The sequence below is a fragment of the Pseudophryne corroboree genome, chromosome 1, assembly GCF_028390025.1.
Source record: "Pseudophryne corroboree isolate aPseCor3 chromosome 1, aPseCor3.hap2, whole genome shotgun sequence".
NCBI lineage: Eukaryota > Metazoa > Chordata > Amphibia > Anura > Myobatrachidae > Pseudophryne > Pseudophryne corroboree.
Window position 1 is genome coordinate 319,069,359 of NC_086444.1, and position 20,059 is coordinate 319,089,417.

Sequence of the window (20,059 nt, forward strand, 5' to 3'; positions counted from 1 at the left end):
AACAGTAGCCTTTACACTTAATCTGAAACCTTTTTTTCTTTAGTTATGGTGGAGGGGTAAGCGGGGTATGTATGGTGTGTGGTCTATTGTACAGCATCCTGGACCAGAAGGAAGGCAGTGCTATAGTATGTGGCTGGCTAGGATTGAAGGTAACAAATACAGGCTGCAGATTGTTAAGGTGGGTACATACTAGGCAATACGCTCCATGAGCAATACCGCCTAGTGTTTCCCTTCCCCTCCCGGGCCGCCAACATAGTGCATACACACTATGCGATATCGCACAGTGACGTAATGCCGTGGCCGGTACAAACATGCAGCTCCTGACAATATATTGAGCTGCATGTACAGCAGACAGTGGGGCAGCCGCCTTTGAAAGAACCCCTGGGAGAACGCATTGGGCATTGCTCGCAGCACACACACAGGACGATATTGTAAACAATATCACTCAGGAGGGTAAAAATGAGCGATATTGATGACAATATCACCAGTGTGTATGCACCTTTAAATTAAAACACAGGTAAATTATGTCACAGGGAACATGACTAGTATGACAGGCTTTGCCATGTAACTCTTTTGTCCTACATCAGATCACCTTTCTACACTGGGCTGAATATGTAGTGTGGCTTCAGCCGGTGTAATAAACAATAGGATTTGTGTAATCTTACTCCTTTTTAACAAAGCTACACTCAAAAGTAATAGTCAGACTGAAATGATATTTAGGAAATGTGTTGAAGAAAAGTGTACTATAGCCCATAGCAACCACGTTTTTAATGTGTAAATTGTATTAGACACATTGGGCCAGATGTAATGAAGTCAGAGTTGGCCGGAAATGCGGGTTCCCTGCCGAACGTTTGTTTTAAGCGGCAATCATGGACAAGGCATGGTTTTGCCTTGTACATGATTGCTGCTTTAAAAAGACATCAGAGTATGACCGGCCAACTTGGACTTCATTACATCTGGCTCATAACCTGTAAAATGTGGTTGCTACGGCTAAAACCGCCAGTTGTACATATACCAGTATTCCCAGTTTTATGTTTTGGGGCCCATACATCTGCAATTCCCCGTTTTGCCGATGGTGGGTTGGGGGTATCGGCAAAATCCAACACATTGGACAATCTTGATTTCCAATTTCAATCCAATAATGACCGGAACCTGCAAGTCAGGGACGTATTATTTAACATGTAGTATTTTCAGGTTTCCCCCGAGAAATCGCTGATCAACAGAGTCTACCGGCTAATCGGATCAGCATCGGGAAATCCTCACTTAAAATGTATGGGCCGTATTTGTCACTAGGGCATTATAAAATTGTCCCACAGACAAATATCCTGAAAACATTACCTATTTAGAGTACTTAACACTGGAGTCAAAAATTCCTGACTTAAAAGAAAACTTTATAATAGCTGTTAGTATTCTCAAAATCAGTTGTGTCCTTAAATTCTGTATATTTTAATATATCTTCATTCAGACTGGGATTTAAGGTATTTCAGAAAGTCTATCAAGTATTTTTTTGTTCAATAACTACTTGATACATTACTTCTGATATGGGGGGTAATTCCAAGTTGATCGCAGCAGGACATTTTTTAGCAGTTGGGCAAAACCATGTGCACTGCAGGGGGGGCAGATATAACATTTGCAGAGAGAGTTAGATTTGGGTGGGTTATTTTGTTTCTGTGCAGGGTAAATACTGGCTGCTTTATTTTTACACTGCAATTTAGATTGCAGATTGAACACACCACACCCAAATCTAACTCTCTCTGCACATGTTATATCTGCCTCCCCTGCAGTGTACATGGTTTTGCCCAACTGCTAACAAAAATCCTGCTGCGATCAACTCAGAATTACCCCCATGGTGCAGTATGCAGCCAGTAATGCCAGAACTGATTTGTATTGAAAGCTACTGATAGGACCTGTTCACTGTTTCCTATCCGCTCATCTAATCAGACTAATATTAGGGAGAATGGGCCAATGGGAGGTATGAAAGGAATGCTGAAGACACAGACGCTGGTGGTACACCAAGTGATTGAAATTACTAAATACATTTTTTTTTAAATAAAATAAATAAAAATAAAGAAAGCTCTGAACCTGGCAGATTAACACGCATAAATACTACATACATTATACTACAGGCTGTAGTCCAAAGAAATTTTCTGTGACAATTAGAAATAAAGTTACTAGTACTCACCCGATTCTCATCATATATAATCTGGACCAGGCTTCGGTGCTTTGACTCGGTTGGTGGAGGAGAGATGGGCTTCTCAGGCTCTAACGGTTTGGCTGCTTCTTCTTCTAATTGTTGCTAGGTAGGGGAGAGAAAAAATGACTTTAAATTGCTATAAAGTGCTATAAAGTGCTATAAAGGGATCTACAAGTTGACAGACTAGGAAAAGTAAGTAGATACAAGTAAAATAAAATGCATTTACATTTACAAGCTACAGATTTACACTGACACAATGTTTGGAGATTGAAACAGCCCACTACTGCTAGCTGAAGACAGGTCACCAAGTGGGAGAGGTATCAAACATTGGAGAGAGATAAAGTTGAAAGAGATAAAATACCAATCAGCTACTGTCAATTTTCAAATGCAGCCTGTAACATGGCAGTTAGGAGCGGATTGGTTAGTGCTTTAGCTCTCAAGGTTTATACATCTCCTTCCAGGGAGAAGATGGAGCGCTGTAGGGGCGATGCGGCGCAAACGGGGGTGGAGGAAGACAAATGGGGGCGTGTCCGGGGGTGATCACGGCGACTGTATAACATCACACGCAGCTGCCGCGATCAACAAGATGGTCTGCGGGCCTCCTGCGGGTTCAGCTAAGCTGCGCCGGCAGGAGGCTACACCGCGATCGCAATTTCTGCTTTATCAAGGGGGGGAGGCGGCGGTCAGCATGCTAGGTGGCCTAGCCTTGCGATGGGCGGCCCCCAGCATGCTAGGAAAAGGATTGCAACGTCTGGTAATTAGCAGAATTTGCAATCCTTACTGAATTAGGCCCTATATGTGAAAGTGCATTTCAAATTACACAGCTCTGTTATATGTTCATAAGTTCAAAGTAACACTCTTATTTATTATTAGGCTTGCCATAATATCCTTTCATCCCGGACACCTATGATAAACACAAGTTCTGTGGCTGATTAAAACCAGATGAAAGGCAGGCTAGTATTTTATAGCCAGCCACAGAACCTGTGTAAATCATAGGCGTACTGGATTATAGGCATACTATTGAAAGCCTATTATGCCTTTTTTTGTTTTGCTTTAATTTGCAGTTAACAATACTGCTTTCAACACAGTCTCCTTCATTGCTGAAACATATCACTGTCCACAACTCACAGGCCATTACATTCCAGCCCAGATACACATCTCTCTCCCACCCTTTAGGGAACCATCCTTTTTTGTGTGTTTTTGTGACCACAAGATCTACTGTATATCAATGTGCATATCCAATCTGCAACCACTGGCTGGATCCCATGCACGTTATGCACGAACATCAAACATGTTGGCATGTTAAGCACATATTCTGGTCAGACAGTGAAGCTAGTGAACTCCCTATAATACCGTATGTCACTATTCAGCCCTCTAGTAGTTTCTACAGTTAAAAGTAAACATTTGTGGGATTAAATGCATTCAAATATCTAAAGTAAGCTTCCAAAATGAAACGATCTGAAATATACAAAAAGGTCATTCTGTGCTCTTCAAGGGGAAGATCTGTTTCTGATTTCCGATCCCAGCCCTTTTCACTAGGACGTGGAAGACCATCAATGTACATGTACTGTATTTTGAGGGTAAAGCTACCATTTCACACAGAATGTGCTCCTCATTCCTTAGTAAGCAGGTCCCTTGCATATGAAAGTATAAATCATATGTATAGCAAAAGACTGTCCATACTCCTCACCCTATTTTGTGGTGTTTGTGAACCCAGCAGCTAACAGCTGAGTGCATCTTCCATTACCATTACAACATTATAGTTGGTAAAGAGCAGTGGTTCCCAAAGTGTGTTGCTAGGCACCCTGGGGTACCGCAAGGCTCTTGCAGGAGTGTCTCGGGTTGGTGGTCCAGGACCAAATCAAATTATTTATGGTGATAGGCAAAATCAGTAGGGTCGCCAATCCCGGGCCATTTTTTCAGTCCCGGGAATTGGGATTGAAAAATGATCAATCCCGGAATTGGCTGCTTTTCAATGAGTCCCACCCCCCTTACCCTGCCCAACCCAGCACAGCCCAGATAGCTCACCTCAATCTGGGCAGGCGGGACACTTCCTCTGAGATCCAGCAGGCGGGAAGTGCAGGGCGGCGGTGAGGTCCGGCGGGTTGGCGGGCAGCTGGCTGCACAGCGTGACCTTTGACTTCACGTCACGCTGCGCAGTGTGCCCAGCAGGAGCCAGGGGCAGGTGGGAAGAGGGAGCCGGGCAGCGTCTGAGCACCCTGAGGATGCTCAATCCTGCCCGGCATAGAAAATACTAAAGTGGTGGACAATCCCGAAATCCCTGTGATTGGAAGCACCTATCCCGGGATTGAATCCCGGCCAATTTTAGGCTGGGATCCCGCCAATCCCGATCCTGGGATTGGCCACCCTTAACAACCAGTGCTATTGGCTGCCAAGCATAAAAAATGTGGACAATCATAAGCACAACTGTACACCACCACATAACTGAACCTAAAGGATTACAGGTAGACACAGTTTTCTTAATGAATTAACTTTTATCCTTGGGGTGCCGTGAAAGAAATGCTGATACTCTAGGGTGCCATAATCAAGAACGTTTGGGAACCACTGGTATAGAGGATAATACAGTGTACAAAGGATACTGTAAAACATCAGGTGGTTCTGTGACAATAACAGCTATGAAGTTAAATGCCTTTATAAAAGGTGTTTGAGATGACCACTAATAATCTTATAATCCACAGTAGAAGGTATACAATTCTTTATCAGTGGCTCCAATTTATGCTAGTTCTTATTACACACTTCACTCTTAGAACAGACAGACCTGTTTCTTCTTCAACTTGGTTATTTGCTGCTCTACCATGGTAATTTCACGGTCCACCCTGTCCATGTTCTGGATCAGCTCCTCCTTAGAAAGCCTAGTAGGCAGCAGGTCCAGGTCTCCTTCAGCGTGGGGAGGACTTGAGGGCGATACAGGCTCTATTTTCCCAGTCATGCAGCGATCCTGTGGGTAGTAAAATACAATGTCAGTGGTTACGTAAACCTCCAAAATGATCATCAGACCAAGACCTAGAGGCCAATTGCCTTCTTTAAACCTAACATATAATATAAAATTATACAGACAGACAGACAAAGTAGCTCTAAAAAAAAATATATCTACAGTGTCTATGTCTCCACAGAAATGTTGTTGTTTGTTATTGGCACTTGCTGTGCAGTATAGTGGAAACTGCTGTAGTATGCTATACACTGTATAGTATTTTCTGAAAATGGGGGTAAAAGTCTGCTCGATGTATAGGAAAGTGTCAGCTCTCTCAACAACATCTTTATCTAAAATGAATACTGTATTAACTATAGCAGATGATGTCAGTTGCCTGTGCATCTGAGCCAAGTTGACCACTACATCTTCTGAAACATACATTGCCACCAGGTCAGAAACAAATCATAAACACATATATGTTTCATTTCATTAAATAGCAATGTAAGTACCTTCTCAGCATGCATCCGATGCTTAAAAGGTAATGTTTTCTACTATGTTAGTATCTTTTTTTTTTTTTTTTTTTTTATCACTCTGGACAAGAATCGTTACGGCTGCCAGACACACACTCTAGAATTGTCAGCATGTCATGTGATGGCAGACAGGGGAAAAGGAGAAGGAGGTTGCCAAAGTGAAAATAGAACTCAGAGAGGCATACAAAAGCCTTGCTGCTCACTATAGTATGTGCCACAGTAGTCACATTACACTGCAGCAAAATCTTAAGGATTATAAATCAAAGCATTCTAAAGAAACAAACCACAAAGAAAAGGAAATTACCATGCTACTACTTACAGCTATCCACAGTGATTTATGCTACAGGCGCGCACATCATTTTTTTGTTAACAAGAGATTGCTGCTTTAATAACGTGCTAAGTCTTTCTTTTATCAGTGTTCTCCCCAGGATAAAATTTCATGGGCGCTGCTATTTTTTTTTTTTTTTTTACATGCCACCCAGCACTATCCTGCTCTAGGGGTCTGATGGCCACAGTAATAGAGATTCCTCTCCCATCTTTAAGCGCCATGGCGAGTTTTGGATGACGGGAACATTGCAGAGGACACCACTGTCCATGTTCTAGATCGGTTCCTCCTCAACATACAATACTGTCTCAGCGGGCATTGCTGGGCACCATTATATCTATGTCCAGTCAGCAAGTGGCCAATAGTTTTTTTAAATTATATCAGTGTCCCGCCAGATTACACTGTTCCCTACCTGGCTACTTCCTAACACTACCAGACTGGCAACATTTTCTGGGGACAACAAAGCTTTTAGGATTATACTAAGCTGACTTTTTGGCATTACAGGTTGAGTATCCCATATCCAAATATTCCGAAATACGGAATATTCCGAAATACGGACTTTTTTGAGTGAGAGTGAGATAGTGAAACCTTTGTTTTTTATGGCTCAATGTACACAAACTTTGTTTAATACACAAAGTTATTAATAATATTGTATTAAATGACCTTCAGGCTGTGTATATAAGGTGTATATGAAACATAAATGAAATGTGTGAATGTACACACACTTTGTTTAATGCACAAAGTTATAAAAAATATTGGCTAAAATTACCTTCAGGCTGTGTGTTTAGGGTGTATATGTAACATAAATGCATTCTGTGCTTAGATTTAGGTCCCATCTCCATGATATCTCATTATGGTATGCAATTATTCCAAAATACGGAAAAATCCGATATCCAAAATACCTCTGGTCCCAAGCATTTTGGATAAGGGATACTCAACCCGTATTTGGGCAGCAGACTATAAAAAAGTTATCTAAATGAAAAGATGGCTTCAACATTAAAAGTGCCATATGTTTTGGATTACATGTTTTCACTGGTTTTAGTTTAGTAAGCAAACATACAAAAGCAAGAGAGCACCAACTAAAAGGAAATCTACCAGCATACAGTACATTTCTGCACATTTCTGTTATATTAAATATAATTGGACTTTGTAAATCATGTATTTACAAAAATGTGTTGCTAGAATGTACTCAATCACTGGTTGTTTTTCTTAGGGTGTGTGCACACGGGCAGTTTTTCCCCAATGTACATTCTGTAACGGTCAGGGGCTGGACACAGACCACTAACCAACTGTCGGTCAGTGGACATGTCCTACTGTACATTTATGTTCAAGTTCTTTAATGCAAACCCATGTGGCCATGCTGTTGGAAGCAAAGATCCCGCTCTCTACCTATGCTCAACCCGTGGCTACTGGTGCAGAAATGGGACACACGCAGATGGGGCACATTAAGAAGTGCACTTTACGTAAACTGGAGTAATCACGTGCAATACTTTGTGACTGCTACAGATGTGTCCTCACACATCTAGCCTCAATACGCCTCACAGCCAGAGATGCCTAGCAGGAGTGAGCTGACAGGTCCTGTACAACTCAGCGTTGGGCGTCTTATTGCCAAAAACAAATCTTAGACGCAATACAATGTGCTTAGGACACACCAGGAGACTGCTGATTAATTTTATATCCAACACTTGCATATCTGTATGCGAGTCTGCATATGAAACACAAAGGAATTTGACAATGTAGTACTTCCTATGCAGATTCAGACTCAGTCGCACACAGATTTACAGGTGTCACAAATTAAATTAATCAGCACAGTCTCCAGATGCATCCTCGTCGCACCGTATTGTGTCTAAGACACTTTTTGGCAAAAAAAAAAAGATGCCAGACACTAGAAGTCTCTCACTGGACCTGGTGTTCCGAGAGGGGCTGTTTGGCGTGACTGCAGCAATGATTTAGGAGGACACATCTGTATCGCTGAAAGTGTATTTTTTGTATTAAAAGTTTACAAAGATTTCTCCCAAGAACATATTGGAGAGGAGAATGTAATGACAGGCTAAACATAACCTTCATTACCAGGTTCCCCTTTCACCTCATCGGTCATTGTTCAATAAACTGAAGAAAACTTCTACTTCGTCAAACTGAACCTTGCGAACCAGTCTATGGTGTGTCCTTTGGGGTACAAATAGCAGAGTCTACAAAATCAATCTAACCTAAGGGTATTTTTATACTTCAAATGTCTGATTATATTTTAAGTATGTACAACGTTTCCTAAATACCTACAGATTTTATAGGTCAGATGAACATTCTATGAATAAACATTTTTCGCATTTATAAAAGAGCAGTATTCCAAACCCTGAGCACTAAAACACTATACTGTACATATCCTCTACCATTTTACACATAAAAAACGGTACAAAAGGAAAGGGGGCATGGCCACGGGTTAAAAGGGCATGTCCATACCCCCATTCCTATACTTTCAATGTAAATTTGAAGAGTCAAAAATCGATACAAAGCCTTTTTTGACAGGTACAGACCATAAAAAAGGTACAGTTGGAGGGTATGACTATACAGTGTGTCAGATGTTGTAGAATAGAGCGCCATGTCTTGAAACGCTGGTCTGATATCACCTTCAGCATATTAGCTGACTTTCTCTCACGTCATAGGTCACTAACCATGTGTGGTTCACTTCACTTACTGAAAATAAACGAAGGCAAAGAAAAACATCCACTAGAAGCTTAACCTGCAGTCTATATACTATGTGCAAAACCACATAAAAGAACACGTTATACTGGAAAACTACAAATGTACAAAAAGAATACAGAGCATTATATTCTAATAGAGTACAACAGAGTATTGTGTCTTTGTACTGCCAAGAAGCTGAGCTGTACTACGTTATTACTGACAACAGGTTTATTTCATTCTGCCCAGGGTAAAGTGAAATCTGCAGTATTGAAGCATCGTCACATGTTAGTAAACTGAGATAGGCAGAAAAATTACACTTGCATATTTTTCTGAACAAGTCTAGAACAATAGTGTAACTATACAGTATTTAGAAAGCAACAAAAACATTGACTTTGACTTTATAACAGTACTAACAAAAGACTCATCGGAAAAAGACTCAAAGGGTTTAAAGCCAAGTGTCACTTGTCTTCTTCTAGCTCTGACAAAGTCATCTTCTGAGACTAGGGCTCGCCACTTGAATTACCTTGGCAAACAGCCAGAAGTAAAGGGGAGCCCCAGCATACCTTTTGTGTAAATGCAGGCAGCCTGCTAAGAAATGCTACGTATCTCATTAGAATGGGACAGTTTTCTTGCACGATTACCCCTTCTTAAGAACAAACGAGGTCAGACTTTAGATTTTATCAACATAAACAAATGAACATAAATAAAGAACAATAGGGTCTCAATTGTTCAAACCTGAATGCTAGCTACAGGCACGTCCAGAGTAAATGAGGAAAACCCAAGCAAGATAAACATCCACTAAACTACAGAGACCTGGATACCTGAATTACCATGACTGGATGCCAATATCATTGTTGGCAGCAGCCCAAGCTGTTAGGATCAGCAGCCCAAGCCCTAGGATCAGGGCACAGAGCAAAAATATGGCCACCAACAGCATAAAAAAAAAAAAAGAATAGCAGCGAGCCAACCAGGCCGGCTCAGCTTGTGTCAGCACCACCTGCACCAGAGTAACCGTCTGAGATCCTCTCTGGAAAATAAGTTGTCCACACTCCTTCTTAATTTGTCCCTCCCTTAGGGAGAACCTCTCTATTAAGAAGCCACACAAAGCCTTGATTCAGATTTGGACACACTGACTTTTAATTGTTCGGAAAAGTCATAACAAATTGTCTTATAATTATATTGTAGGCACAAACTTCTTAAAACACATGACTGCAGAAGTGGATAAGGGGTAGTAACAGGGACGTGCGGTGAGCTAAATGGCTCAGGAGGTACTGCCTAGCACCAGAGCCAGATTTACATGCAATATATGATCCAAAGCGTACATCTGGGCATTATACACAGGTGCAGCCATATAAACTCCTGGAAATTTGGTGAGTTTTGATCAGAGATGTGCGGAAAGGTTAGGCAGGTGAGGCACTGCCTCACCTGCCATAGACTTTTTTCTCCAGAGTTTTGGCTATAAAAATGATTAGAATAATGCAGAGAAGATATTTCAAACATATCCTTTGTATTTTAAATATACTTTATACGGTAAAAACTCTGGCACAAACGTTAGTATGACAGGAAAGGCTCTGACTCACCTGCCTCACCCCACCGCACGTTACTGGGTAGTAAGAATATTAATAGCAGGTGTAGACATTAGGGCTGCACAAGGTAATATTACTGAAGCACTGTAAGGTACGGGATCCGGTCTCTAGGTCGAAAATGTCTAGGTCGACAGTAAGTAGGTCGACATGGTTTCTAGGTCAACAGAGACTCTAGGTCAACATGTACTAGGTCGACATGACAAAAGGTCGACATGAGTTTTTCAAAAAATTTTTTAATTTTTTGAACTTTTTCATACTTTACGATCCACGTGGACTACAACTGGGAACAGTAACCAGGCACCTTGCCTGAAGCGCGAGCCATGCGAAGAAAACGACACCAAAATTTTTTTAAAACTAATGTCAATCTTTTTTCATGTCGACCTAGAGTCCCAGTCGACCTACTTACTGTCGACCAATAGTGGTCGACGTAAGTCTAGTCTATCTAACTTACCACACCTGTAAGGAACACCAGCACATACTGAGAGGGGTGCCGGTAGACAGGCAAACAACCAAGGTCAGTGGTGGCTCATACACTGGGATCAGAGAACAATAAACTGGTATATGGAATTTCTTCATTGTAAACAGCAAAATTTTTCAATCACCATTTAATTTTGCAACCTGATATCTAACAAAGCAATATAAAAATAATAAATCCCAAGAATCGCAATAGAAAATCTCTCTCGTAGGAGGAGCTCTGTTGGCCAAGTTTGAAATAGTCCAGCTGGATTACCCCAGCTGCTATTTAAAGTCTCACCCAGGTGGTCTTTGTCCAGTTTTTACCCTTTCCATATAAAAATATTTTTTTCTAAATGCTTAAGAGCAGCACATTAAAAAATTCCCATCGTAAATCACATTAGATTATAAGGTGGCATCATATTCTGCAGCACAGGGGTTGGTGGCGGCTTTACAACTAATTAAGGTTATCAGAAATAATAGTCTTGTCAAGAGTAAGCCTTAATTGCCATTATGGGAAACAGTAGCATGTCTGAACTACAAAAAGCCGTTGTAAATTATTTACTTGATTGTTGGATATACAATATACAACGTTATTGTGTCCCTGGAACCAGCATGCCAGACTTCTCTGACACAGAGATTACAAATTGTTCTTCTTTTCTAAATCAAGCTTTTAAGATGTATCCCATGAGGGGAAACTTTAGCAGGAGGCCAAAATATAGTCGCTCCCCCCACTCCTCCCAAATGAAACCCAACTCTGCAGCTCGGAGCTGCCCAGTAGCCTGGCATCCTCCCTTCCCTGCTCACCAGCTGCGCACTCACAATGAAACTGGTGTTTCTGTGCCTACAAGAGAGACAATGACATCATCAGTTTAACCCAGCCAAGCCACACCATTGCAGGTAGAAAACGGGAAACAGTGGCGTGATAGTGTTTAACCCCTTAGGTGACAAATACAGTAAGTCTAAATAACAGGACATATAATAATCATCATCTAACACTTCAAAAGATACATTCCAATATGCAAAGTATAATGAAAGTATAATAAGTGAAATATAATAGAGTGAAAGTATAATGTGTTTTCAGATTACTTTAAGTACTTTTCCTTTTGTTCACTGGGATTACTGTATCCTTTAGAGAGGAAATGGCTTGCGCTCAAGAAAGGGTTACAAAACCTTATTAACCTGTAGCTGGGGACAGGGAAACCAGCAGCTTTTGGAATAATGAAATAATGATGCTTGTTTGCTCTTCTGGCAGATGATTTAGTCAATGCCTGCTCAGTAATTACACTTCCAATCCATTTGTTTTCATGAACTGCTAATAACAACTGCACAGTCCCTCTTTATTATGGATAGTGTTTTTATGATCATCCACCCAGCATAAAGACCGGGAAAATCCTGGTAGTGCTACTGCTAGATAGCCTTCCACCTGTCTGGTGTGGAATATACACATTACTGGCAGGCACTGTGCCCAGCAGGGATCAGACCAAGACCTGCATGTCACAATGACCGACAAGCCGTTCTGATCCACATGGACCTTCACGTCTACAAAATGACATACATGAGGTGCGCAATATATCCGTAGGTATATTTGTTGGTTGCCAAGTTGTTTGTCCCTCTACAGCTTCAGTAGCTGGAAAATTGTATGTTGTGATTTGAGCCTCTAGGGCTCTCTTAGTTTGGTGTAGTACACCTATGGAGATATTATGTTTTCCCGTAATTGGAAGTCAGACTAAGGAGAACTGATGTTTATAATATGCAGACAGACCAGCTGCAGTTTGAGTATTAATGACACAATACAGGTGGCACCTTGCCACCATTACCACCTGCTCCAGTTCTCAACTGTCTGCACTTCTTCATGACAATGGTTTCCCTGTTGAATAGATCATCAGCGCAGTATTTTTATGCTATAGTAGAGTGCAAGCGCCTTTATACACATAAAGCATACTGTAGGTCACAGCTATTTCTATTCAGTTACAGATTGTCAAGCACAAAGAACACTTATTACACTAACATAAATTACTGTTTCCATTACCTAAACGTTCCATGTCCACTTACAGCATATCATACCATAAAAACAGAAAAGCTCAGTTAAAGGGCATTGAACAGCAAACAATATAAATGAAAAAAACCTACAGTAGGCTACCAATAACATACCTAATTCTAAAACCATGGACATTAGTATGAATGTGAGCCCCAAATGTGGTGCTAGAACAGCCGCCACTCTTCTAGGAAAGCTTTCCACCAGATTTTGGAATATGAATGCTGGGATTCCAATACATTCAGCCAGAGCAATAAGGCCTGGCTCGCAGTCGGCACTCCAATTCATCTCATAAGTATTCGATGTGTTGCGTTCTTCCACAACAAACTCGGCAAACCATTTTTTTTGATGGACCTCACTTTGTGCCAATGGCCATACTCATGCTGAAATAGGAAACTGACTTCTCTAAAATGTTGCCACAAAGTTGAAAGCATACAATTACAGTATGTAGAATGCCATCGTGTGCTGTAGTATAGCGATTTGCCAGGCCCAGAAATTTTCAGGGTTTTAGCCACAGCTTTCATGATAATGTGACCACTGGGTGGCGCATTTATTTATCTTTATAGATTAGTTTTTTCCACTTAATGCACAAAAGACCATCAGTCACCTCAACAACATAACTGCGAACTGAACAGAAATTTATATAGACAATCAACCCAACATACTGAACATTTACGTTGACGGTGTGCAGTAACATATTATGCTGTATTGATCATACTGACATGCACTATAGATAGAAGTTACCAATATTGCCAGAGCCGTAACAAGAAATTTTGGCGCTTGGGGCAAGAAAAATAAAAAAAAGTGTGGTACCCCCAAGCTCTCAGTTGTCATTAAACAAACCTTAAATATTAATTCTTGGCACACACCCCACACCCTGGGAGGCTTCTCCTCTCACACTGGACACTGCAACTGGCTATGTACAAATGCTGAAGGATTTCACTACATAATGATAGGTTCACTTTAAAGGGGACTTGGTCAAAACGTCTGCAGTAACAGTATGGACATTCACAATGCCGACATTTAAGTAGACCTTGTTAAAATTATTAGCATATCGACATTAGGATTAAACTGTGGCCATTAGGGTTAGGGATACGCACTAGAGGGAGGGTTAGGCTTTGGGTAGTTATTAGGGATAGTGGGAAAATACTCACCTGAACACCAGAGGTCTGATCCGTAAGTGACGGTCACATGACCGCCAGGACCAGAAATACGCTGCTGAAGCCACCAGGAGAAGGTAAGTCTCCAGGATGAAGTGTCGACATTTCATCACAGTATACATAATGAATGTTGACATTTCATACCCAATCCACTTTAAAGTTAATGGAGTTCACTTATATAATCTTCAGAGGATCATTATATAAAAAACTAAAAAGAGTGGCATGTTAGCTTAAATAAATGTTCATAACAACATGTCACATAACAGGCTATGGAATGACTTTATTCTTTACAATCTTTTATTTTACAAACTTCATGTGTACTATTAATGAACACATTGCTTCTGCTGCAGTAACTTCTAATTATTTTAATTTTTTACCTACTCCCTACATGTACACAACAGAATGTAATAATTACAGCACACAGCTAGGCTCCATTATAGAGCCCCCATATGGGACTACATTTAAATTTGGATGGAAAATGCAATTATTCCTTGATATGCAGCTGAGCACCACGATATGATCTGGAAATAACATTAGCATTTTTTTTATTTTTTTTTGCGGCTACATTACCCAAAGATGGCTTAGCTACTGTACTTCTATTCCCATTAAACAGACTGGTAGCAAATAGCTTGTAAATCCATGTCTCAACAACTCTGAGAAGCCAAGATCTGGGCAGGATTCAAAACAAAGTGATTCAGACATCCAAATATTATCTTTATTCGAACCGAAAAATATTAACACCATAAAAAAGGTATTACAGCCTGTTCCCCTAGAGAAAATGGATAATTGGAGAATACGGATTACACACGGTTTACTAGTGGATGGGATGTCGGCTGTCAATATCCCGACAGTGGCATCCCGCCCACCAGAATGCCGGCAGCGGGGCGAACGCTAGGTCCCTTGCAGGCACGCTGCGGGCTCAGTGGTTTGCTGCGCTCACCACATGATCTATTTCCACTCTATGGGTGTCGTAGATAGCCATGAGTGGGAATAGCCCTGGTGCGCCGGGATTCCGGGTGGCGGCATTGTCGGCTGTCGATATTTTGCCATAAGTATCCCGAATGCCAGGATCCCGACAGCCAGCATTTTAACTGCATTCCCGTAGAATACAGATGGATGGAATAGCAGTGACAAATCACGTTTCAGGGCAGAACAGACCATTGTGTAGGCATGCAAAGTTCTGAGGATGTACTTTCCAGTTATAGTTTTGCCTTGGCATTTTGCATGGAAGATGTCATTTAGTAAAAACAAGTGTACAATAAAACACAAAAACAAATGCTCCCTTCCTTTCACAAAAAAATAAAAATAAGATTTTACTTACCGATAAATCTATTTCTCGTAGTCCGTAGTGGATGCTGGGACTCTGTAAGGACCATGGGGAATAGCGGCTCCGCAGGAGACAGGGCACAAGAATAAAAGCTTTAGGATCAGGTGGTGTGCACTGGCTCCTCCCCCTATGACCCTCCTCCAAGCCTCAGTTAGGATACTGTGCCCGGACGAGCGTACATAATAAGGAAGGATATTGAATCCCGGGTAAGACTCATACCAGCCACACCAATCACACCGTACAACTTGTGATCTGAACCCAGTTAACAGTATGATAAAACGAAAAGGAGCCTCTGAAAAGATGGCTCACAACAATAATAACCCGAATTTTTGTAACAATAACTATATACAAGTATTGCAGACAATCCGCACTTGGGATGGGCGCCCAGCATCCACTACGGACTACGAGAAATAGATTTATCGGTAAGTAAAATCTTATTTTCTCTGACGTCCTAGTGGATGCTGGGACTCCGTAAGGACCATGGGGATTATACCAAAGCTCCCAAACGGGCGGGAGAGTGCGGATGACTCTGCAGCACCGAATGAGAGAACTCCAGGTCCTCCTCAGCCAGGGTATCAAATTTGTAGAATTTTGCAAACGTGTTTGCCCCTGACCAAGTAGCTGCTCGGCAAAGTTGTAAAGCCGAGACCCCTCGGGCAGCCGCCCAAGATGAGCCCCTTTCCTTGTGGAATGGGCTTTTACCGATTTTGGCTGTGGCAGGCCTGCCACAGAATGTGCAAGCTGAATTGTACTACAAATCCAACGAGCAATCGTCTGCTTAGAAGCAGGAGCACCCAGCTTGTTGGGTGCATACAGGATAAACAGCGAGTCAGATTTTCTGACTCCAGCCGTCCTGGAAACATATATTTTCAGGGCCCTGACAACGTCAAGCAACTTGGAGTCCTCCAAGTCCCTAGTAGCCGCAGGTACCACAATAGGTTGGTTCATGTGAAATGCAGAAACCACCTTAGGTAGAAATTGAGGACGAGTCCTCAATTCTGCCCTGTCAGAATGAAAAATTAAGTAAGGACTTTTATATGATAAAGCCGCCAATTCTGACACACGCCTGGCTGAAGCCAGGGCTAACAGCATCGTCACCTTCCATGTGAGATATTTGAAGTCCACAGTGGTGAGTGGTTCAAACCAATGTGACTTTAGAAAACTCAACACAACATTGAGATCCCAAGGTGCCACTGGAGGCACAAAAGGAGGCTGTATATGCAGTACCCCTTTTACAAATGTCTGAACTTCAGGCATTGAAGCCAGTTCTTTCTGGAAGAAAATCGACAGGGCCGAAATTTGAACCTTAATGGACCCTAATTTTAGGCCCATAGATAGTCCTGTTTGCAGGAAATGGAGGAAACGACCCAGTTGAAATTCCTCTGTAGGGGCCTTCTTGGCCTCACACCACGCAACATATTTTCGCCAAATGCGGTGATAATGTTTTGCGGTTACGTCCTTCCTGGCCTTGACCAGGATAGGGATGACTTCATCTGGAATGCCTTTTTCCCTCAGGATCCGGCGTTCAACCGCCATGCCGTCAAACGCAGCCGCGGTAAGTCTTGGAACAGACAAGGCCCCTGCTGGAGCAGGTCCTTTCTCAGAGGGAGAGGCCACGGTTCGTCCGTGAGCATCTCTTGAAGTTCCGGGTACCAAGTCCTTCTTGGCCAATCCGGAGCCACGAGTATAGTTCTTACTCCTCTCCTTCTTATGATTCTCAGTACCTTTGGTATGAGAGGCAGAGGAGGGAACACATACACTGACTGGTACACCCACGGCGTTACCAGGGCGTCCACCGCTATTGCCTGAGGGTCCCTTGACCTGGCGCAATATCTGTCCAGTTTTTTGTTTAGACGGGACGCCATCATGTCCACCTTTGGTTCTTCCCAACGGTTTACTATCAGGTGGAAGACTTCTGGGTGAAGTCCCCACTCTCCCGGGTGGAGGTCGTGTCTGCTGAGGAAGTCTGCTTCCCAGTTGTCCACTCCCGGAATGAAGACTGCTGACAGTGCTATCACATGATTTTCCGCCCAGCGAAGAATCCTTGCAGCTTCTGCCATTGCCCTCCTGCTTCTCGTGCCGCCCTGTCTGTTTACGTGGGCGACTGACGTGATGTTGTCCGATTGGATCAATACCGCCTGACCCTGAAGCAGGGGTTTCGCTTGACTTAGGGCATTGTAAATGGCCCTTAGTTCCAGAATGTTTATATGAAGAGATGCTTCCATGCTTGACCACAAGCCCTGGAAATTTCTTCCCTGTGTGACTGCTCCCCAGCCTCTCAGGCTTGCATCCGTGGTCACCAGGATCCAATCCTGAATGCCAAATCTGCGGCCCTCTAGTAGATGAGCACTCTGCAGCCACCACAGAAGAGACACCCTTGTCCTTGGCGACAGGGTTATCCGCTGATGCATCTGAAGATGCGATCCGGACCATTTGTCCAGTAGATCCCACTGAAAAGTTCTTGCATGGAATCTTCCGAATGGAATCGCTTTGTAAGAAGCCACCATTTTTCCCAGGACCCTCGTGCACTGATGCACTGACACCTGGCCTGGTTTTAGGAGGTTCCTGACTAGCTCGGATAACTCCCTGGCCTTCTCCTCCGGGAGAAACACCTTTTTCTGGACTGTGTCCAGAATCATTCCTAGGAACAGTAGACGTGTCGTAGGAATCAGCTGCGATTTTGGAATATTTAGGATCCACCCATGCTGACGTAACACTACCTGAGATAGTGCTACTCCGACTTCTAACTGTTCCCTGGACCTTGCCCTTATCAGGAGATCGTCCAAGTAAGGGATAATTAAGATGCCTTTTCTTCGAAGAAGAATCATCATTTCGGCCATTACCTTGGTAAAGACCCGAGGTGCCGTGGACAACCCAAACGGCAGCATCTGAAACTGATAATGACAGTTTTGTACTACAAACCTGAGGTACCCTTGGTGAGATGGGTAGATTGGGACGTGGAGATAAGCATCCTTGATGTCCAGAGACACCATATAGTCCCCTTCTTCCAGGTTTGCTATCACCGCTCTGAGTGATTCCATCTTGAATTTGAACCTTTTTATGTAAGTGTTCAAGGATTTCAGATTTAAAATTGGTCTCACCGAGCCGTCCGGCTTCGGTACCACAAACAGCGTGGAATAATACCCCTTTCCCTGTTGTAGGAGGGGTACCTTGATTATCACCTGCTGGGAATACAGCTTGTGAATGGCTTCCAAAACTGCCTCCCTGTCGGAGGGAGACTTTGGTAGAGCAGACTTCAGGAACCGGCGAGGGGGAAACACCTCGAATTCCAGTTTGTACCCCTGCGATACTACCTGTAGAATCCAGGGGTCCACTTGCGAGTGAGCCCACTGCGCGTTGAAATTCTTGAGACGGGCCCCCACCATGTCTGAGTCTGCTTGTAAAGCCCCAGCGTCATGCTGAAGACTTGGCAGAAGCAGGGGAGGGCTTCTGCTCCTGGGAAGCGGCTGCATGGTGCAGTCTTTTTCCCCTTCCTCTGCCCCGGGGCAGGAAGGAATGGCCTTTAGCTCGCTTGTACTTATGGGAACGAAAGGACTGAGTTTGAAAAGACGGTGTCTTTTTCTGCTGATGTGAAGTGACCTGGGGTAAAAAGGTGGATTTTCCAGCCGTTGCCGTGGCCACCAGGTCCGATAGACCAGCCCCAAATAACTCCTCCCCTTTATACGGCAATACTTCCATATGTCGTTTGGAATCCGCATCGCCTGACCACTGTCGCGTCCATAACGCTCTTCTGGCAGAAATGGACATAGCACTTACTCTTGATGCCAGGGTGCAAATATCCCTCTGTGCATCACGCATATATAGTAATGCATCCTTATCTGCTGGTTCCTTGAGGGTGGCCGTATCAGGAGACGGTAACGCTACTTGTTTAGATAAACGTGTGAGCGCCTTATCTACCCTAGGGGGTGTTTCCCAATGCGTCCTAACCTCTGACGGGAAAGGATATAGTGCCAATAATTTTTTTAGAAATTAGCAGTTTTTTGTCGGGGGAAACCCACGCTTTATCACACACCTCATTTAACTCATCTGACTCAGGGAAAACTATTGGTAGTTTTTTCACACCCCACATAATACCCTTCTTTGTGGTACTTGTAGTGTCAGAAATGTTCAATGCCTCCTTCATTGCCGTGATCATGTAACGTGTGGCCCTACTGGACATTACGTTTGTCTCCTCACCGTCGACACTAGACTCAGTATCTGTGTCTGGGTCTGTGTCGACCCACTGAGGTAACGGGCGTTTTAGGGCCCCTGACGGTGTCTGAGACGCCTGGACAGGCACTAATTGATTTGCCGGCTGTCTCATGTCATCAACCGTTCTTTGCAAAGTGCTGACATTATCACTTAATTCTTTAAATACAATCATCCAGTCAGGTGTCGACACCCTAGGGGGTGACATCACTAACCCAGGCAATTGCTCCGCCTCCACATTATTTTCCTCCTCATACATGTCGACACACACGTACCGACACACAGCACACACACCGGGAATGCTCTGATAGAGGACAGGACCCCACAAGCCCTTTGGAGAGACAGAGGGAGAGTCTGCCAGCACACACCAAGCGCTATATATATATACAGGGATAACCTTATATAAGTGTTATTCCCTTATAGCTGCTGTTTATATAATTTTTAGCTGCCAATAGTGCCCCCCCTTCTCTTTTTTACCCTGATTCTGTAGCAAGTCTGCAGGGGAGAGTCAGGGAGCCGTCCTTCCAGCGGAGCTCTGAGGGAAAATGGCGCTTGTGTGCTGAGGAGATAGGCTCCGCCCCTTCACGACGTCCTTATCTCCCGCTCTTTTCTGTAAAAATGGCAGG

At 43.1% G+C, this 20,059-nt stretch overlaps 1 protein-coding gene across 13 annotated transcripts in view; it reads right to left on the reverse strand.

Moving 5' to 3' along the window:
- NCOR2 (nuclear receptor corepressor 2) overlaps nt 1-20,059 on the reverse strand; it is a 713,121-nt gene that overhangs the window by 366,742 nt on the left and 326,320 nt on the right. For all 13 annotated transcript variants that reach the window (XM_063964578.1, XM_063964589.1, XM_063964577.1 and 10 more), the window contains exons 5-6: nt 4,974-5,153; nt 2,183-2,296 (exon numbers count right to left, since the gene is read on the reverse strand). In XM_063964578.1, the coding sequence (XP_063820648.1) occupies nt 2,183-2,296; nt 4,974-5,153 (294 nt within the window). The remainder of the gene's footprint in view (nt 1-2,182; nt 2,297-4,973; nt 5,154-20,059) is intronic.